This window comes from Scomber japonicus, chromosome 14 (genome assembly GCF_027409825.1).
Source record: "Scomber japonicus isolate fScoJap1 chromosome 14, fScoJap1.pri, whole genome shotgun sequence".
Lineage (NCBI taxonomy): Eukaryota > Metazoa > Chordata > Actinopteri > Scombriformes > Scombridae > Scomber > Scomber japonicus.
In genome coordinates this window covers 20,330,777-20,353,375 of record NC_070591.1, presented here as the reverse complement: position 1 = coordinate 20,353,375, position 22,599 = coordinate 20,330,777, and the positions used below count along the sequence as shown (strand labels likewise).

Sequence of the window (22,599 nt, the reverse complement as noted above, 5' to 3'; positions counted from 1 at the left end):
CTTATGTTAAAAACACTGGTCAAAACATGGTCTTTCATCCAAGGTCTTTTGGTGACCACAGCCCAGTTTTAATCAGTTGCTAGTCCATTAAACTCAAAAACCTGATCAGAAAGGCTGGAAAAGATAATTGGCATGCTGCCCCCTTCTTCTCTTCAGGAGATATTTGAGGACACAGTAAGGAGGCAGAGCCTTAAAATTACCTGTGACCCAAACCATAGCCTTCGCAAAGAGTATGAGCTAATGCCTTCGGCCAAAAGTTAAAGGTTACTATAAGTTGAACAGGTATAAAATGTCCTTAGTTCCACTATCAATCAAACTACTGAAAAGTAGTGGGGGGATGGGTGAATGGGATAGAATGTGCAATATCTTGGTCTAAGACATGGTGTAATATTTCTGATGTGTATGTTATGGTGTATATGGATCTGTCTGTGATAGTGTGGTAACTGTAGTTTGACTGTATATGTGTATCAGATATATTGTGTGTGTATATGGAGAGGCTTTGTGCTTCTATGTCAGCTGTGTTCTGCTTTGTCACCTGTCCTCTGTTGAATGCCTAAGATACATTTGTCCAAAGGGAGGCAATAAAAGCTCATTTTATCTTATCTTGAGAGCTTAATAGGGCTCGCTTAACTCCATCTGTCCCATTAGAATTTTTACCTTTACTAAACATGACACTCATTGTCCTAATAATGGTGTTATGTCCAACTCTAAAGAATATAAGTGGGGTTTTGCATTTGTGGACTGTGTAATTTAAAATAAAACACTGATTGGGACTCACAAACTATAAAGATCAAAATGTAATCTGGAAGTTCAGAAAGCAACATGAAGTTGCTGACAGAAACCTGGAATGGTGATTTTGGTGTCAGCATGACAATAATACACTGATTCACCGATCATCGATGTTCTACCTAGACAAAGACCATAATCAATATTGCACAAGCAGTAGGCAATAGAATCTTAAATGAGCCCCCTGTTAGCTATTGTTACCTCAGACTGACAGCAACTTTGATAAGGAGACTACAGTCATAAATGTAGCAGTCCAAATCAAATTCATACTCTCAAAATGAAGACATCACTCATATTTCAATTGAAGCGTCCATCAAAGTTAGTTCACTATCCACTGGGGATTACCCACAATTTCTTCTCCTTGGAGACATTCACTGGCAGGAGCAGTGATCACACACTGTAGCTCCTGCCAGATGATGGAATGACTATGTGAGCTCGCGCCTTGGGTATCCCTCTCTGTACTCTGTCAAAGAGAAGCCTCCAGTCACTGCTCAGTGGCAGAAGATGCATTACATTGCGGTGACATTCGAAATAGTCCCCAAGGTGCTCCACCATTGCTTTGACTGACAGCCCAGCTTGGGAAACCTGGGCTGCCCCATAATTCACCAGATGCTCTGTGCTCTCTGTGGTCTCGTGGATTCCCTCGCATTGTCTTGTCCCAAGATGCACATAGCTGTGTCAGTGTCGCCATCGTATCTTTGATTTCCAGTATCATCACTCGACTGGTCGTATTGCAAAATGTCATTCTTCATTTTAAACATAATGACATACAATATAGTTTGTTCATCTGATTAAAAATGTACAGTGGAGTGCTTCATTTATAGACATTTGCTATTCAACAACACTTTATCTGTTAAGTGTCAAGTTTCATCTCACTAAAATGCAAACAACAAATAACAGCTAACAATTGTTGCATCTATCTGCATTTACATTTATTATATATATAATTGTCTGCCAGCTGCTCTGTGCGCTAGATTCTGAAAGCACCAAAATGACAAATATCACTGTTGCTGTTAGTTTTACACACTGATCCATCTTGATTCTTTGCAGCATTACATATAGGCAAATATCATGCTTCTGTAGTAACCTTAAGAAAAAGGAAAAAAATACAAATACATGATACTAATGCCTTAAAAAGATGAATATAATATTACATAACAGATTTCTTTCACATTTGCAAGACTTAACTGCATGTGACTGCTTGTCTCAAAAAACAGCTTACACATCTTTGTGTTAAACATATTGCAGCTGAGAATTAAGAGCTAAACAAAGCAAAACCCTTTAAATGGTAGTTCAAAAATATAGAACTCCAACTTGAAGCAGTAGGAGTAACATAATGAGACAAGGAAAACAATAGCGGCACTAATGCTCATTATAAACTACTTTTATTAACCCTTTAAAATATGTTTGTATCCCTTTTAATTATGTTGAGCAGATGGTGCTCTGCAGGGACAACACAGTAGTACACTGTGCTTAGAGTTTCAAAAAGAGTTTGATGGTGGTGTTATACAATAAATGGTGTCTCTGTATCATTGTTCATTCCATGACAACTGAAATGACAAGAACAGTCACTGAATGCAGAGACTCAATGGTGCATCAGGGGTTTATTGACTATTTTTTTTATTCTTTAATGTGTATGTCATAAAAGTAAGTCATGTAGTCTGACAGAAAAAATATCTTGTGGACCAGACCAAGACCAATCACTAGAGGAATACCTCCAGCAGGCAGAACATTACAAGCTCCCAGGCTGCCTTCAAAAGTACAACAAAACATCCATGCTGATCTGCTTAGCCATCCTACCCCTCAACCCCCTAATGAACAAGGGCAAAAGAGCTCTTGGGCTTAGCCTCTCCCTCTTACCGTAACTTAACAAGATGTCCCCATACTCGCTGGATTTTTTCTCACACGCATAGACACATACACCCATTCGCGCTCACAGATGCAAACCTCCCAAACCCCAAACCACTAACCCTCAGACCAATCTGTCTGTGGCACTAAAGTATTATTAGACTTACACACTCTCAGAGGGGAAACAGTGAGTGCTGAGAGCTGGAAGATGAGATATGCTACAGGGGCTACTAGTTCCATTAAAATGACATTCACTGGGGCCTTTGTTATCATCGGCCTTGACGTTTTCAGGATGTAGTGGGGCTTGCTGATCCATGACCATCTCATCTATCTTTCAGGATTTGAAGGAAGTTGGTGTGAAATTGACACCAATGAGTGCAGCTCCAATCCATGCCAAAATCGGGGTGACTGTGTGGACCAGGTCAACGGTTACAGGTAAAGAGTTTTATCCATAACCAGCTTTTCATTTCTTTAAGAGGCAAATTTTCTGACTTTGTTGCTCTAGATTGTAAAAGTTAGTGAAACCAGCAGTACCAGCAGCCTTCATTCCTGCTCAGGCCATTTTACTGTAATTTTGATAGAAGATTAGGCCTGAGCTAATAGATTTGTTCTGAGCTCATGGCCCATCTCCAAATGGATTTTGTGGATCTATATACCAATTCATGTTGAAATACTGTGAACAATCTCCAACAAAGAAAAAAGAAAAACAGCCTTAATTGCTCTTGTCATGCATTACACATACATTACACTGGCTTTAGGTTCAGTTAAACAGGCCTACGGTACTGTACTGTATGTGCAATCAGACTAAATGATGCATAATTAATATCATTAAATTCCTATAGATTTTTTCAGTTTGTTCGTGTGCCAGTAGGAGATAGATTTTCCAAGTGAGGCAAAATATCAATATTAGTGATTTTTCTCTTCCAGCTGTGATTGTAAGATGGGATTTTCTGGCCTTTACTGTGAAGAAGACATCAATGAGTGTGCATCAAACCCTTGCCTCCATGGCAGCGTTTGTCAAGACCTTGTGAACAAGTAAGTATGAACATAACTCCTTTTTGCTTTACTTTTGCACCTTAGCCTTTATTCACTGCTTTACTAAAAATGGCAGATATCAGTAAAGGCCAGGCATAGTTGATTTCCTGAGTTTGTTTTGAAAGGCGAATGAACAAAACCGTTCTCCAAAGAAAACACACAAGGTTGTGGTGTTCCTCTTCAAAGTGTTCCAGTTTATATAACAAGCCTGTCTTCATCCTTGACACACATAAGCTGCTATTCTAAAGACAGAGAGCAAATTCAGCAGGAACACATCATGTATCTAGATTGGGCTTGACTCCACTGGTGCTTCTCTCTGCTGTGCTTAATGGGAGCCCCGGGGCTTCTAGGCTTAGTCGGACAGATGGGTAGAGAAGTCCCAGGGCCAATTTGAGTCCTAAATGGTTTGTCTCCAGTTTGTCTCCCGTCATGATTTTACTCTCATGTGACCTGGCCCTGCTCAGAGCACTCCCTTGATTGCACAGTCCAGGGAGTTCACATCAGGTGTGCTCTAACCTCGTTGCCCACCACAAGCAATACATACTCCGCTATCTCCATCTCCCTGACCCAACAAGCTGAACAAGCTGCCTTATATTCACCCATCCTTCCACTCTAGTAATTTGTGAAACGGTCAGGTTGTGTCCTCTCATCAGTGATTTTAGTGAAAAATAATACATCTGATCTGTTGTAATTTACAATTTGCTCAGAGTGTCAGCGGGAAGTGACGTACTATACCAGAAGCAATAAAGAAAAGGTTCATTGTTATGACAATAATGTCTCAGACTAGCCTGGGTATACCAATGCTCTCACACCAATGAGATTCTACTTCGTTCAGAAAGTTAGCATGGCCACCAAGACAACATTTTCGCCTGAGATAGGGAACCAATCACAGAAGGGGGAGGCGGGCTCAAGGCAATGAGGAACGTAGAGCGACTCTGTTTACATCCAGCATGGCGGCCATGGAGGTGCAGCAACTGTTGGAAGCAGCAGTAGATTGTGTGCTAAATAAACTGGAAGACAAGTTCACTTTGAAAATAGAACAAAATTTGCACTACATGATTTCCTTCATAAAAAGGATGTGTTCACGCTGCTCTCTACATGCTCTGAATACATCATTGTCTATCGTTGATATGATTGGCTGTAAGTTTGTCCAGTAGTGTACAGAAGCATTTGATTGACTTCCGTTGATCCCGCCTCAAATAAGAGGAAATGAACGGCTCCTTGCCAGACCCTACCTCAATCTGACATGAGATTGAGACGCCGTCTGGTGTTAGCCAGGCTACTCTCAGACCAGGCAAGCCTTTAGAATTACCATAATTAAGCAGCACGATTCTGTAATGCCACGTAACAATAAATACAGTCTAACATGTCACATAAATTAGATGTAATGTTACTTATTACACATCTATTTTTGATTTTAGCAGAGAGGAGTCTAATTACATGTTTACCCACAAAAAGGATAACTATCTCCTCAGAGGTGTGTGGTCAAGGAGTATACAACAGTATTTGACATATTAGACATATTTCTCTTCAGTAATAAGTCATCAAATATAATCCAAAGTTAAGCACTGGGAAACTTAATTGCTGTCATATTGTTAAACGTTGTGTAAGAAGCTGTCGGTCAGTTTGAGGATGAAAAATATTTCTTAATCTGCTCCTTAGTTTGTCTGGAGCACTGTTTTCTCCAATTAATTGGACCTCACATTGTTTCTGCAAGAATGTGGTTTACTGAAAAAAAACAACATTCTGTTTTATTTTAAATGTGAAGAACTAAGTATAAAAGTCTGCTGTATTTCCTGTTTGTCACATTGGTCTTTACTGGATTTTGCTTTCTTTCTTAATGATTGAGTGTTATCACATCTTCCTCAGGTTCCACTGTGTTTGCCCTCCTGGTTATTTTGGAATGCTCTGTGACCTGGATGTGAATGAGTGCGAAGTTTCACCTTGCTTACACGAGGGCATCTGTATCAACAAGCCCGGGGGCTTCAAGTGTGTCTGTCGCCCTGGATACTCAGGTAGCTCTTTTGCCCTTAGGTGACATGAAGATCAATATGAGAGTCTAAAAAGCTTATCATGACTGCTGCGGCCGCTCGCTATTGAGGCAACTCTGACACAGATCTGGCTTAGTGTAAAAAACTGCTCCACAATGCTTGCTTTTAATTAGCCCGCCTGCCTCTGCAAGATACAGTGCCTGCTTTTCAGCAAAGCTAACAAGAGATAAATTCATGTCACCTGTTTTATCTGATGAAAACTTTCAGTGTCTGTTAGCTGCCTTTATTTCATTTCATCAGCCTCTTTAGTCTCAGAACACTATTGTTGTTTTACTTCAATCCATTTGTCTTATTTTCCACCCAGACGGGTATCGAGCTATTTTAGCGCGCATCTTTGTGTGTGTATGTGTGTGTGTGTTCGCACTATCTAAAGCCGATGCCTGTCAGGTACTGGGAAGATTAATTTCATTTGTCTTCCTCACTGTATCATCAATTTATCCTTCCCCAGTTGAGAGAGGGGGGAAATCTCTGAGGTATTGCTACTCTGGAGAGCAGAACCTGACACGCATGGCCCAATTCCCACAGAAGCAGCTTTTATTATTAGGCCTACGCACGGCATAGTACAAGTCATTACTTTTTCTGTTGCTCTAAGCTCATCTGAGGAAACAGGGTTCCCCAAGAGAGCAAGCGGCCAGAGGATACAGTTTGGACTGACTCAAACCAACTAGAACTCATAGGAAATATTTGCTCTCGTAACATGTGTAACAGCATTACAACTTTTGACAAAAATACAAATAAGAACAGAGTTTTACTTGCTGTGTGTATTTTCTTGATGTTTTCTGGTTTAATACCAAATTTGTTATCTTAGGGTGATTCATCACATCATATTTCTGCAGTCTGATTGGAACTGATTGAAATGTTATTCCGCTTTGATGGTATGGCGCGTCACCTCTTCTGTCACCCAAATACTGTAACTCGTTGTGTCACATGATGGTATTATCATATTATTTTCTTCAGCCATCAGGAAAGTCAAGGGTTTTTTGGGGGTTTTTTTGCATATCGAATGCCAAAACTCATTCTGACTGTAACAGTTGAAGCTGCTTACTAATAAATCGGTCTAGTGCTATATCTGCTTACTCTCGTGGATGTGATTAAGTTATAATGACACTTCATTTCCACCTTCTGTATTGGATTTTTTTTCCCTGGTTGTTGGTTAGTGAGTCAGTCAGTGCATTTTTATTTTCTGCTCCTCTGCCGAAATCTGTGAGTGTCTGTGTGTCTTCATGCATGCACTACTAACAACAGCTGATGAGTTGTCTAAAAGGCTCTGAATATTACCCTCTCTTTTCTGAATTGATGGATATTTTTAAGCTTTTTACAATACAACATGTTTGAGTGCTAACCGGTTGAATGTTTCATGAACAGCTTTTATTATCATGTTACACCTTTTTTAAAAGTCTGTATGACCCATTTAGAGGGAAGATTGAACAAGCGCATTCTTTATCTTTTTAACTTGCGTTTCTCCCTTCACAGCAAGTCAATTAATTATAAATATTAATACTCATTGCTTTTGCTTTGTGTTTTGCATATACATTTTGTTCTCCATGTCTCATATCGATGCTTGAAAAATAGTATAACTCATGCTGTAAGGCATTCTAGGCACCTGTCTAGATCTCAGCTACCTGATCATTATTTAGGGCGTTTTGTTTAAACAGCTCTGAAATCCCAATGTATTATTTAGCCATACAGTACAGAGGAGCTGTACTGAGGTCAGAAGTCATTGCACTGACATGATTAATGGGTGATCTTGTTTATATAAATCACGGTTTAAGCACACTATTCGTCACCTTCTGTTTTCTCTTCTTCACCCATCATTAAGGAGCATGTTCCCTTGAGTGATAGTCCAGTGCAATCAGCACATTGTTGCAGCGTCCAGAGTCAGCACATTGTTAGATGATGATGTTCCAGCCTTCACACTGCTGTTAAGGCCCTAGTAAATTCTGTCTTTTGCTCCATCAACTTGATAAATAAAATTAAGTGGTTATTCTCATCTTTTCCACAGAGCCCCTGCAGAGGTCTGCTACTTTAGAGATGTAGCATACATTTGTTTTAGAGATGTAGCATACACTTTCAATTGATTTTTTTCATTGGATCGATTGAAGATAAAGGCAGTTGTCACTTTTTTCTGATACAGAATAAATAATACATTTGTTATTGGGGCTTAGCACTTGTCATTTATGAAATATATTCACAGAAACAGAAGTAGAGTATCAGCAGTGAGTTGGTATTTTAAGGACACAATCTAGTTGTCTTGATTTCAGATAGGATATCCTTTTATGACTCAGCTGAAATGACATCTAGATATGTGAGTATATGTTATTCTGGGCATTAGTGTATTGCAGATATGACAGACGTGAGAGAAAATAACAGATTTTTCTTTTTCAAACTACAGCCTACTGCTACTATTTTTTCAAATATTGCTCAATTTCCGGCATCACTCTTCCAGTATTACACTATCCATAGCTCTTTTTTATTGCAACCTTGTATCTTAACTTTATATTTAAAGGATTGTTTGCAGCCTTTTGCAGTCATACTGCAACTGTGAATTTCCCATCTGCTGTATAGTTTTCCTATTGGCTAAATAAAAACGAGTCATCAGTTTGACACAAGAAAGTAATCGCTTAACTTCCTGTGTAACGAGAGAACATGATAGATGTTGTGTACACTAAAGACAGGTTATTTATTCTCTTTCATGATAAAAACAGAGAAGGCAGTAAATAAATTCCTGCTCCCTTTGTGAAGATGTAAAGCTACCAAATGATTAACTATCGGTCAGTCATCATTTTTCATCTCTCCATTTCTGGATGTCTCAGATTTCAGGGGGTTGGTACTGTAAATAATCTTTTTTTACCACTTTTGGAAGAAACATCACAGAAATGCATTGTTATAGAATTAAATATGACCTATTCATTTATTTTTTTTAATTCCACTGCAAAAGTAATGATTTGTGTTAATCTCACTGATGCAGTACCTGCTGTCATTTACACTATTACAAGCAGTCATCGGTGTGTTTTCCCAACTTGTGTTCTGATTTGTTGGCAGGAGGGAGACTCGTTTTGACAGTTTCTGTTATCTGGTATTTCCTTCACGGCTTGAACTCTCTCTCCTCCCCTTCATTTTTTCTGTGATCTTGTTGCTATTTTTGTGAGGTCGGCATAAATAATGAATATCATTAACTCTCTGAATAAAGCTGACTTACTTAAGCAATCTTGAGGCGTAGTGTTTCTGATGGACAGTGAAGATGTCAGTTGTTTCGAGGATAATTCACTTGTCACCTTTTGAGTGGGCACATTTGGTGCAGTATGATTTTTGCATGGAGGATTGTGCCTACGTATACATAGCACTGTATACAGCTGTAAGTAGCATCAGTGCTTACAGTATGTGACACACTTTTCCATTAATTCAGTGCTGCTTGTCACTGAGTCCTCTTAGGAAAATTGGAAGGGGTTGCAGCATAGTCTATGTTCTTTTATTGAGCTGTATACAGTATATATACGTGTATATGTAATTAATACATTACAAACTTATACTAAGCCTTTTTCCAGCTTATTTGTGATCAATAATTCATCTGCTTAATTGTTTGTTCGATAAGTTTGAAGTGATTTAACGTTTAAAGTGTCAATTCACCCAAATCACAATTTGCTTCACGAGTGCACAGCTAGGCAGATAGCTTTAGTTTTATTTAACCAGGTTTGAGACTTCCTCCTGTGAGTTTTCTGCTTTCTCCTCAGTGCTGAAGTCATTTTGTCTGTGGTGTTTACAGCAGTGAACAATTAGAAACAATCACAAAGTGTTTACGGAGACACAATCCACAGAGCTCCCTGAACAGTTAGAGGACATACTACAGTCCCCATGAAAACTGCTGATGGCATGTTTTGTGGGTTATTCACTGTAACCAGGATAACCATTTATTGAAATGTATTCACCTCCAATATGTTGGGATGGAGACAGAAATTTCATACCCAGACCCAGACATGTTATCTATCTATACGTTAATATTTGTTTTGCAGTCATTTTAATACTGTAAGAACAATGTAATTTCATAAGCATCATTATTTATGTAATAACTTGCCTCTGAGTTTGTATCAGTTATCAATTCAAGGCAGGATAGTTTTTACTGTTACTACAGAGTCAGGCTGAAGAAAAGAATATTGAAAAAATAATATAATATAATTTTCAGTCGTGATTAATCTTGCAATTACAGTATGTTTTAAACTTTCTTTAAAATATCTGACAACAACCTAAATGATGCTTCTCTTTTTATAAACTAAGTGTCAAACATATTACTGAACCTCACTTTGAATAATGTGTCTCATAGCAAATCCTTTTTATTAGAAGCATTTAAGGTATGTTGCTAGGAGAGGAATATTATGTGAGCAAGAAGTAACCTGACGTTTAAAAAAAAACAAAAAAAAAAAACAAGTTGAGCTACAGAAGCCAGCAATCATTTTAATGCAATGCCGATTAAATGCACACAGCACACTCATGTAAGTCTGTGATCACTTTATATCAAAAGGTTATTAAAGAGACCAGAGAGGAAAAACATGTCATGTTGGTGAGGCAGCTTTATCTGGACAGAACGCTTTCTGCTGTTTAGAAGACAGTATCTTGCTCTTACAGGACCATACTGGTGGCAGTTTATTATCTATCAACTGCAAGTTTTTCTTCTTCTTTTTGGCTTATTTTACAGCAATTTGAAACTAACTTGAGATTGTAATCCACTACAGAAAAACTCATCTGCTGAACAGTACATTTTGATTTTCACAGCAATCACGCTTGCCTATTATTTGTCCCTCGGATTCAGATCAATGCAATACCTTCTGACACATAACAGCAGTTATTATGAGTCAATCATTCTCCAATCGCACAATATTTCTCTTAAGATGAAAGTGGTGAATTATTTACTGTGATGCATTTTGTTGTAAGTCTTTGCATTTCATAACTTGCGGTTGTGTAGTTTTCTAGTATATGATTTGGATAATGGTTGGAAATAATGTAAAGAATACAGTAGTTGTAGTTTCATGACTAAAATCAGTAATGCCCCTCACATTTAGATTCATCAATCTGTGTGTGGACAGAAGAATGTACAGACCTTCCCTATACTAGTAGTACACAATGTGTCAAGTATGTTATTGTCTCCTAAATGTCTTTTATATATTAGACATATTCTTATATTTAGATTTTGTTGTTTATATTGTTAATTTGTTCTTATTATTGCTTAATATCTTTACTATGGCTGTTAATGTGTACCCCTTTATTCAGTCATGTACAACTTTTATGTATCTGTGTGAAAATCTTTGTTGAAAACTTCATAAATAAATTAGCTGGATTTACTTAATTCATACAGGGTAAAAATGATCTCAGTTTGAATGTATGGAATGCTCCTTAGTGTAGCCAGATTTGTAACTTTTCTAAAGATAAAAGTATTTGTCCTTGTGCAGCTTCAAATGAATCAAAGTAGCTACAAGACGCTAAAGCTGCAGTGTAATATTCGCGGCTTAAGAATCTGAATTACTTGCGGTGAAGGTCATACCTACAATGTAATTTAAAAAACATACTGATGTTAGTAAAAAGATGGAACAGTTGAAAATCAGTAGTCTAGTAAGCAGTGTGACCTGGATGTGAAACACTTCCTTTAGATCTATTGAAAATAATGAATGATGCTGACAATGCAGTTTACATTGTCGATGGGATATACGGGTTTGCAGAAAATCATTACATAGCTTGACAAGGGCATATATATATATAACCCATAGTTACCATTAAAGGAGCTGCTCTTTTTGTTTTGTTGTTGTTGGTTTTTATCAACATATCCCATTTAAAAGACACAAAGACACTATTCATTTACAAGTTTATATAGTCACAGCGTTATATTCTGTAAAATATCTTTGGACTCCACTGCATCCAAAAACTATTAAAAACACATAAAAGTGCCATGCTGAAAGATTTTGTCAACATATTCCCTCAATGCAATAAAAAGTTGTTTATTCCTCTCTGCTTGTCAGACTAACAAAGAAGTGTAAACATGGGACCACAACCCTGAGCATGCGCAGTCATATCTCCACAGATCCAAAAATAGAGATGCACTGTTGTTTCATAGTGAAGTTACTCTCAGTTAAATTCAAAAGTTGTTTAGTTTGACAGAGGAATCCTGACAGAGGAGTCAAATGTTGTCACTTTTTATATTTTATCTTGATGTCTTTTATGTCTCATGTAAAGCAGTTGGTCTTGTTGTTCAAATAAACTTGCATTGCCTTGCCTTTATGATTTTTCTTTATCTGTGTCAAGTGTTTGAGTACTGAAGTACTAAAATTATCCCATTAAGTTGTTAAATATGTAATGTCTTACTAAAATATGCTTCATTTCCCAGGGGCATGGTGTGAAGTTAACATCAATGAGTGCGATTCAAACCCATGTCAAAATAGTGGGAGATGTATTGATGCACCTAATCGATACCACTGCTTGTGTCCTGATGGCTTCAATGGACTCAACTGTGAGGACAACATTGATGAATGCTTGTCAGCGCCTTGCCTTCATGGGAGGTACATGTTTTTTTCTCCATCATTTAAGACAGAAACACTGTAAATTGTGCAGAAATGGCATGAAATTATTTTTAATTACACTCCTTGCCAGCACATTGAGTGGAGACATATGCACGTGTTATAAGAAGCTAATGTGATGCACTTAAAGGTTGTCTCTAAATTAAAGTCATTAATTCTGTTGAAGAGGAAATATTCATTCAGTCAAAAGATGATGTATTTCACAAAGGGTTCTGCATGTTCTGTGCAGCAGTGACAAACCTTCATAAAATATGTTTTTTTTTAATCATTTTATCAGATATGATTTTTGAGATTTGAATCAGTTGAATGAGTTTAATTAATTCATTTTGATCCCATCTGTTTTGTCCTTTTTAGCTGTGAGGATGGATTACATTCATACCTCTGTCTTTGTGAATCGGGATGGACTGGCATCAGATGTGAAACAAACATTGATGTGAGTTGATGTTAATTAAAAACCTGCTGGATGTTCAAGAGGAATGTCAGGAGAGTTTGGTAATCTTTGTGTGGTCTTTGGTATCACTAACTCTATTGATTTTTCTAAAAGATAAGTCAATTGAACTACCAGGATCATGTAAGCATTGTACAAATACCTGATTAAAAGAAATTGCTTAGTCTAATTCCTAATTGATTTAAACCCAGAACAGCCTCAGCTGCACTCTAGAGATAAAACATTGAGTTGTTTACAAGGTCTGTTTGAGCGTTAGTTGAATAGATAATTTGGTTATCTGCTTTGTAACTACCAACAATATTCTATTCCAAAATTATGCTTTTTTCCCTATTTATTTAAACCACATTTCTAGATGGTAAAAACATGCATCTTGCTGTTCTGGTTGTCACACTGTTCTGTATTTCTGGCACGATGGTTCACTGCTGTATATTTGATGTCTTCATTTACAGGACTGTGCTTCCAGTCCGTGTTTGAATGGAGGCTCTTGTGTGGATCTCAATGATAAATACGCCTGCTTCTGTCAGGACGGTTACACAGGGAAAACCTGTGAGACTGACATAGACGTGTGCAAAGAGGCTGCTGTTAACGTCTCACTGTGTTTCAATGGAGCAACCTGCCTTGATCTTGAAGGATCAAACTTTACATGCATGTGAGTCGGCCCATTATTCAAAGGCTTTCATTGTTTTGATGAAATGGCAATGAAAGATGGAGTCATATGGTATGACCTGACTCAAACAACATATCTTACTGAGTGCTGCCTGGATGCATAGTTTAAATGTGTAAACCTGTCACAACACTAATCATTGTCAATTTTTTGTCAGATTTCCCAGTAGAATATACACTAAGCCCCTCCCACAGTGAACAGTGTACAGCTAACTAGTTTACTATCTACTGTGGTAACCAAGAAACATTTCAAAGGCCAAGAAATGGTAAATTGTAAATGGATTACAATTATACAGTGCCTTTTGACCACTCAGAGCACTTTACAATACATGTCAACATTCACCCAATTAACACACTCATTCATATATTGATGGCAGAGGCTTCCATACAAGGTGCCAACATGCTCATCAGGATAAAATCTAATGCACATTCACACAAACCATACACTGCTGGCTCAACCATCAGGAGCAATTTGGGATTCAGTGTCTTGCCCGTTGATCTTCTGGAAAATCCTCTCAACCTCCATCTCAACAGCTGCAGTCTGTCTTAAAATAAAAGTCAGGTGCCCAAATGAACACTGAAACATTCCTCCTGTTCATAATTACCATTTAGAGTTCTCTTCATAATGCACAAACAATGTAAGCAATACAATTTAACCCACCCCATCCATGCAGAAATGTAGCCTATTTAAAAGTTTATCTAAAGCCAATATGAGGCTTCACCTGTAAAAATAAGTCAATCTTTTCACTGCAGATGAACAAGAAAATACTGTTCATCCAGACACAAAAAAGACTAACTATGGAAAATATCCACTTGAAAATGCGTGTGTTCTATCTGAATTCAGTGTCCTTAGGAACTATAGCACTGTTATTCTTGTAAACTGCATATGCTGTGTTTAAGACTGGAGAGCAGCAGTTACTAAGGGGACTGTAGCTAAGCGAAGTTGAAGGACACAGGTAAAGTGTTGGTGTCCTTTGAATTTAGCTTGTCGCTAATTAAGATTGTATATTCTCTCACAAGCTGCAGTACCCTATATCTGTGCTCTCATATACAGTAGCAGTCCTCCAGGTTAGTACATCATGACTTTTTAATTGAAGACATGCTTTCCCAGGAGTGATGAAGTGCATATGAATACAAGGTATATGTAGTAAAAGTGTGCAGATTTGACATATCAGCTCCCCTGGATGCCTTACAGTTAATTACAGTATCTGCTGATGTGCTGCTATATGCTCAATGTTGTGATGTAATGTATCCAAGACATCACAGCTCCAAAATATGTTGCTGTTCTTTATACAGCATTATATATTGAGGTAGTGAACTGCCTACTGCCTCAGCACAGCTTGTTGTGACATTCACTTCATTGTAGGTGTATTTGTGTGTATATGTATTACAGACAGGCAGTATGGTGGATGGTGTGCATTTACAGATAACTGTGCACGCAGAGGACAAACTTACACACATCTTCTTATTAAAATGTCCTTTAGTGTGATTTACAGTAGGATAATTGTGCACTGTCTGCACTTTTCCACCACAACAGAAGATTCTATTTTATGAATTGGGATGAATCTTTGGATATTGAATAAATGTTTATTATTAATTACATAATTAGAGATAAAGCTGAAAACCCAGTAATTTTGCAGTTTATTGCAGTGTGGATGCATTATGGACACTGCTGATGTATAAAACATTATACACCAGCAGAAAACATTAATACAGATTTAGCTCCAGTCCAGTGCTAGTTCATTTAGTGTTAATGAAAAAACTTGACAGTTAAATTCTGAGTGACAGCAGCTTCTAATCTTGTGTTTTTGGTGCAAAGGCCTCTTTCATACATTTACATCATGACTGTTTTTGGGGGTCAAATAGCCTCAAAAACACTAATTTCTTTGTAATGGTGGTCAACTAAGAGGTTATGGATGAAACCCCTTGCCCATTTTCTGATGTCATGGTGTTATTGTACATCATTAAATCAACAGCACCTCACAGATCACAGTTTACAACAGAAGTCAAAATCCCAAGGAGGAATTGTAACCTCATGAATATAACAAGAGTTTGTTAGCATTTACTGAAACATGAATTTTATTCAGGCGTTTGTAGATTTGAGAATTTGCATTCTCTATACTTTTCTGAAATATTCCCCAAGAGGTTCAGCGGGGGTTGAGGTCTAGTGAGTGTGAATTAGAAATCCATGCAAGTCAGCAGAGCTCGGTCTCTGTGGCCTAAGGTAGCGTTGATGCATGATCAGGCTCATTGTCCATCTGGAAAATGACTGCTCTTCCACAAAACTTAAAGCCAGTGGGGATGGCATCTGCAGAATCAAGTGGTACTGCTCTTTGCTCAAGGTGTAATTGATCCTCACTTCAAAACAGAAAAGCATAACTGCACCTAAATTGTTCCACCACCATGTTTGAATGGGTTTTTATACACATCTAAAATAATCTTTTATGTGATGTTTTGTTGTGTTGTAAAGCATGCCAAACATTTAGGCTGATTATTTTTTTTCAAATAAATTCATTAACACTGAGGCCAACAGTGCATAAAGCACAATGCATGTTAATTTAGTCAATAGTTTGTGAACACCTAGGGCCTTTAATCGACATTGGCAAAATCATCTGCTAACTAAGCACATCAATGTTTTCACTGAACGAATATCTGTAAAATACTTCACCATGTATGTCTGTGTTGTTGTTAATTATACTAAATATTTTGCTGACAGTGTGCAGGTTTAATTAATGCATTACTGATTTGAGTTGCACAGATAAAACATAATACCATAACATAAGGAATATTTACCACCAGAATATTTACTCCACTGGGTTGATAATGCAGCTATTACGGCTACATGGTACTACTGATGTGTAAAATGAAATTGTATTACATATAATGATGAACAATTTCACACTTATTCCTTACATATGAGAAAATTCAATTATTTAAACAAGTCATTTTAAATATAAAGTACTGCATGAATGAGCCATTTGGATGTTTATTTATTCCCTGTATCCCTGCCCATTATATGGTTCAGTATACTGAATGTAGGTAAATGTGAGGTGCTAGTTGAAAAATCCACCACAGCTTAATGGCTTTAATTAGTCCAAGTTTTTAGTTTATCACCTGCTGTACTGATTCCACTGCTGTGTTTCTTTAAATTCTATAAATGTTGATGTCCATCTGTTTTAAATTATATAATCCTCAATAAGATGCAACAACAAACTGAAAAAAGTTGTGGTACTTTTTTTGACAAAATGAAAACCAACAGTTCTTGGATGCAGTGTGTCAGGCCCACAAGTAGGAAGTGACAGCACTGGCAGACAGCTTCACAGTTTTAAAGTATGATATGTTTTCTTAGCTGTCCACCAGGTTTCATGGGGGATTTCTGTGAAGTGGATGTTAACGAATGTTGCTCAGCTCCCTGCCACAACGGTGCCATTTGCCAAGATCTTATTAATAGCTACGTCTGCCACTGCAGGTCAGGTGAGTCACTCAGACATCCTGTGAGTTTTTCAATTTCCTTGAAATGAGGCAAAGTAGTTTTCCCCCTTATAGGCCCTATTACAGGAGCATTACTTGTTATTGAACACGATTACAAAGATGTAGCCTTGATGGTAAGACATTAGTTGAAGTGAACAAGACAGCTGCATTCTTTTACTGTGACCCAGATGTGGTAGAGCACAGTTTGCCATATGTGAACCATCTTAATACTTACAGCACGCCCATACTGGATTGAAAGCAGCCATATAAAGTGTCACTAAAGGTTAGCATAATGCCTGCATAGCTTCGCTGCCTTAAAGCCATTCAAAAGTCATCCACTTTTCTCTAGGGAGAAATTTGTACTCATACAGTACTGAAAAAGACAGTGATAAAAAGACGATACTGCCTTGGCTCATTAAAATGTATGTGGCATCTTACTCTTTAGTGAAAGCCTTTTCTTGTCTGTGTATGTGTGTGAACCCAAAAAGAAGCAAATCAATGTAGGAGAATCTGATTGATATTCACTTCAGAGGGTGGAAGTGGGAGAGCCTGGGCTCACCACGGGACTCTGTGGGCTTTTGTTCCTGGCAGGTTGGACAGGCCTTCACTGTGAGGATGACATTAATGAGTGCCTTCCACAGTCCTGCAACCAGGGGATATGCATTCAGAACGATCCAGGCTATGGCTACACCTGTTTCTGTCGTCCTGGGTTTGTGGTGAGACTCCTCACCTATTTCTCTATCTCCATTCTTTATTTTATTTTTTTAAATTAACCTTTACCCTCTTGAACCTTTAACTCATATATCATTGAATGTATAATTTACTGTATTGTAACCATTTTGTAATAGCCTTTTTCTTTGTTGTTTACAGTCAAATCATTATTTTAAAATGGGAAAGTCAGATCTCTTTCTTATACAAATAAAATGACAATATCTGGCATAAAAATATTTTTACAACTACTATTTTAGAGAAATGTTTGGATTTGAATGTTCAGCATAAAAATGACACAAAAAATATTTGATTTGACTGATTAGTAATCAGGTGGTTTATATGTTTAAAATGCCTAGTTTTTGGTAGCTAATGCCATATGCCCTCTTTAATGTGAACTTCATTATTCAAGCTTCATTATTATGTCCCATTTAGCATTTCATCACAAAGTTACACAACACATCTACGGGCTGTTTATTTTTCATACACAGGGGAGGAACTGCGAGATCAACTATGATGACTGCCTGTTGAATCCATGTCCAGAAGCATATTCCTGTGTAGATGGCATCAACAAGGTCACCTGCCTTCCTCTCGCTACGGATGCTGTTCCCTTGGCGACTGTAGTCAAGAACACTCGCGGCTCCACACCCAGAGTGCTGACGGCAACAATCAGCCCAGCACCAACAGTTGAGCAATCCACAGGTACAAAAACCACACTGTGTCTGCATATAGTGCCGTTCCATGTGTGCTGCAGCATCCTTATGCTCTCTTTGAAACTGATGTAGATGTAGTTCCTAATTACCAATTGTGAAAGATATGTAGAGCTTCAAAGGCTGTATTGTTTTAAGGAGTTTCACTTTTGCTTCAGTTAGAATTATTTTCTTTCAACGTTTTTATGCATTCAACTTGGTTCTGTATATTTTTAAAGGAACAGTTTGACACTCATGCTGAGTTAGGTGAGAAGATTTATGCACTGTCTGCAAGGTAAATATATAGTTAAAACCAGCGACTTAGCTTAGCACAAAGACTGGAAACTGGGAGAAACAGTTAGCCGGTCTGTCCAGAGGTAACAACACAAGTCAGACCACGTCTCAGAGTTCAACCCCGGTACCTTTTTCATCTCTGCACAGCTGGCCGCTCATGGCGTGAAGCAGTGTTAATGTCAGGTTGTCACTTTTTTTGGAAGTTACAGAAATTGCTTTACACAGCCCCCCTTAATCTGACATTGGAAAGTTAAATGGTAAATGGACTGTACTTATATAGCGCTTTTCTAATCATTATGACCTCTCAAAGCGCTTTTACACTATGTCACATTCACCCATTCATACACTGATGATAGAGGCCACCACGCAGGGTGCCAACCTGCTCATCAGGAGGAAACTAACCATTCATACACATTCACACACCGTTGGCACAGCAACGGGAGCAATTTGGGTTTAAGTGTCTTGCCCCAGGACACATCCACATGTGGACTGGAGGAGCCAGGAATCGAACCGCCAATCTTCCAATTGGTGGACACATCCACAGTTATCGGGAGAGGGACAATCCAAAGCTATTCGATCATCAGCTAAGCACTTCTCACTGTTATACTGGCCCATTAAGGCTGACTAAGTAACATTTAAAGTTTTTTAGTTTTTTTTAAATGCAAAAAGATAACTGAACATATTCCAAAACATTTAACTATTTCTTCAATGTTAACTTTCCTGAATGAGAAAAAAAAGTGGTGACTCATGGCATTTAGACGGACAGTCGGTTTCAGGGACAGTTGTCCGCTAAAAATGAAGTCTGTAACCTTTGATGGATCAGCTCCCTAAATATGGCAGCGTATCAATTTGAATTAAGATGGTTCAATCAAGTCACATCTCCCATTACTTTGCCATTACTTCCATTAACATTATGTGTGCAAGGAAGTGCCACTAAATTATTTCAACTAAGCCATTACACCAATCAATTTGTACTCTAGGTGGTCCAGGATATTTTACAAATTACAAAGCTATCCTTCCCCTGTCCTTCCCACCAACATTTTTTACTGCACAAGATTTGCCAGTTTCAATTGAGAGGGGACTCCCACTGAGTTTGTACTTCAAATGTGATTTTTAGCACATAGCAGGTGACAATGTATTAGGTTTGATTGAGAGATTGCCATAGTTTGTGCAGCTGTGATGGGGGGAAAATCCTGTTAAATTCTAGTTTTTGGATTTCCGTTTGAGAACAATCATTTCGAAGAATGATAAGTTCAATCATGATTTGGCCTATATCCTTTAACACTCAAATGAAAGACACAGAACACAATATGTTATACATTACTGGTATTGGATCAGTCATCCATGTGAGAGGAGGAATTCAGAGGAGTGGGCAGATTGTTACCTCTTGACAGATGAGGTCTGTCTACCTTTGAAACTGTTCATAGAGCTGTAAAACAGACCTATTGAACACAGACGAGGTTGAACCAATTCAGTACGACAGTCTGAAAATCACTGTGGGCCAAATATAATGGAGTCCTCCCTGCTGCACCTGATCCAGCTCCCATCCAGTGCATAGTGCATTGTATTAGAGAGGGTTAAATGCACACAGACACTGGTAAAGAAAAACAAACCCTGGCACTGACATACAAAAATATCTCTTTACTCTTTTACACATAAGTGCATAATCAAAGTAAATAAGTTTTAAAGTAAAGAGGACCCAGAAACTCGTGAGTTTATCTAACTAGGTCACCATCTAAAAGCATGCAGTGCCCTTGGTGCTGCTTGAAATAGACTCAGACAGTGCTCCTTTAAACCCAAGACTGCTACACAACCTTTGATGAAGTCAATGGGAATTTTAATATACAGTACAGTGGGGAATTAATATGGTACATTGACTGTATAGGATATTGTGTCACTCTGGTGTAAACATCTTAATAAGTGGGTTGGTCAGAATCCTGATCTTTCCTCTCAGTCTTTGATGTGAAAGTTCAAATTAAGGACAAAAAAAGAAGCCCTATTCCTAAGACACAGCTGATTGTCTTGTGGGTTCCCCTTTTTCTCCATCACCGTACATGCAATGCTGACCTCCACAGTATTTTAGCTCTACAGTATGAGAATTGATGGGAATCTAGAAAGGACACTGCCAGTGGAGGGAGGCTTAGGGCGGCTAAGCCAACTTGGAGTGATCACCACAGCAAAGGTGAAGCTCTTATCTTGTGCCCAGGTGTAGGAGGAATGAAATTACCTACTGTACACTCCTCAAAAATCAACTTGATGAATAAGAAGTTAGCCTCAGGGTCATTTTAAGTAGGCGCTGTTTCTTTGTGCTTCCTTCTGTCAAATAGTCACCTTGTTAACCTTCAGTTTAACATGCATTTGTTCTGTGCAGCACTAGTTTATGTAAGCATGTTTATAATTGCGTTGGCAGCACCTGATTATTGCACCTGTAACCATTTTAATGTATTCAGTGGCACAACTTTGCCAGCATGTCATGATGACATTCGCATGATGTGTGCACCTTTATGAATATTCATGTGGGAAAGGCTAGGCGAGATGAAAAAGCGGCATCTAAATTTGTCCTTTCAGTAGCAGTTTATGGCATGTGTGCTGCTGTAAAGTAACTGTCAGCTCTGTGTGTTGGATCACCTGTGAATCAGGAATAATTTTACCAGTTATTTTTAAAGCCAGACAAAAAAGATATAATTAGACCCTAGATTTGAAGAAAACATTGCTGTATTATATTTAGGATTTAACTCATCCATGTATATCAGCAGTATAATAATATTCAACTGAATCTTCTTACATCACATATCTTGACTACAACCCATCTTTTCTGCCAATTTTGTAGGTAAGGAATGACCTTTTGCCTTCCCCCAGGGCTCAGAAATTACAAGGGTCCAAGAATGGTCCTCAGCAGTATTTTATCTCTGTCCTGTGACAAGTTCAATCAGTCAGTCTATTACCGTACCCAATAAATCAGGGAAAAAACAGGACTTACATCCTGGCTTTTTCTTTTTAATAAATGGGACATTAGGTCTATATCAATTAAATGTCTGCGCCCAAAGTCTATCTTCACGTTAATTGATCTTAAGTTCACATTTCTCCAAATATATTTTCCCTGTGGAATATCTTGTGCTTTAACCTGTCTGACATTCACATGCAGTCTGTACCACAACATCATTCTCCAACTTTCTAAGTTACATTAAATATGACTCATATCAATTTTCTCACCTCTTTTATGGACATGTATTAAGACTGGCCCTGATTAAATCGGATCTGAAAGATTTATATCATGGAATATTCCCACTGAGACAACTTTTTTTCCCCCTATTGAAACGTTTAAGTAAAGCCTTTTGAACAGAGTACAGTAGTGACAAACTCCTTGGTCAGCATTATGTTAACCCTCCTTTTTTAACTCATTAATATAACAGCAGTAAAGAGAATATAGATACTGGTCATAACATTTTAAAGTATATGGTTTTAATTGCACACATTTACACATTTACAATTCAAATTTAGTCCGGCTAGTTTCTTGAGACGTGTGGATGCAAAATCTGATGTGAGAATGTAGTGATAAAAACAGGAGACCTTTGAAGGAGAGACTGAAGCTAACTGCTAATGAGGCACGATGCTGCCTCCTGGCAGCAGCCTCAGACTGCATCAAAGACTACATCAGACTAAACAAGGCTTTAAAATTAATGAATAGCTTTGTCTCTGAGGGGTAATTTTCCATCATCAGCATTGGCAAACCCCATTGTCAGGAGTGAAGCAGAAGACAGCGCAGCATTGTTGCTGCGTGCATTTATCCTCATTAATTCACAGATCACAGTAGGTCTGCTCCTGATAATTCTCTGTTTTTTTTTTGTCTGGGGATTTTCCTCTGGGTACCGGTCATATTGCTCTCCAGAGAAACTGGGGGTATTTAGGTTAGCTTGTTTGCCAAATGCCCTGGGGGGCCCACTGTCAGATCAAAGGGGTTCTGGCCTATTAGGACTTGACATGTAACAAAAATTGATAAAGGTCTCACTTGCAAGTTGCCTATTAATCATGGCAACAACTTTGAA

The 22,599-nt window shown here is 38.1% G+C and overlaps 1 protein-coding gene across 1 annotated transcript in view; it reads left to right on the top strand.

Annotated features, from left to right (window-relative positions):
• The window catches only part of eys (eyes shut homolog), a 152,644-nt gene that overhangs the window by 71,366 nt on the left and 58,679 nt on the right, over positions 1–22,599 (top strand). Inside the window, exons 25-33 of the mRNA XM_053332550.1 lie at positions 2,973–3,069; positions 3,562–3,669; positions 5,539–5,684; positions 12,091–12,262; positions 12,635–12,713; positions 13,178–13,377; positions 16,741–16,865; positions 17,454–17,578; positions 18,062–18,272. Of these exons, the coding sequence (XP_053188525.1) occupies positions 2,973–3,069; positions 3,562–3,669; positions 5,539–5,684; positions 12,091–12,262; positions 12,635–12,713; positions 13,178–13,377; positions 16,741–16,865; positions 17,454–17,578; positions 18,062–18,272 (1,263 nt within the window). The remainder of the gene's footprint in view (positions 1–2,972; positions 3,070–3,561; positions 3,670–5,538; positions 5,685–12,090; positions 12,263–12,634; positions 12,714–13,177; positions 13,378–16,740; positions 16,866–17,453; positions 17,579–18,061; positions 18,273–22,599) is intronic.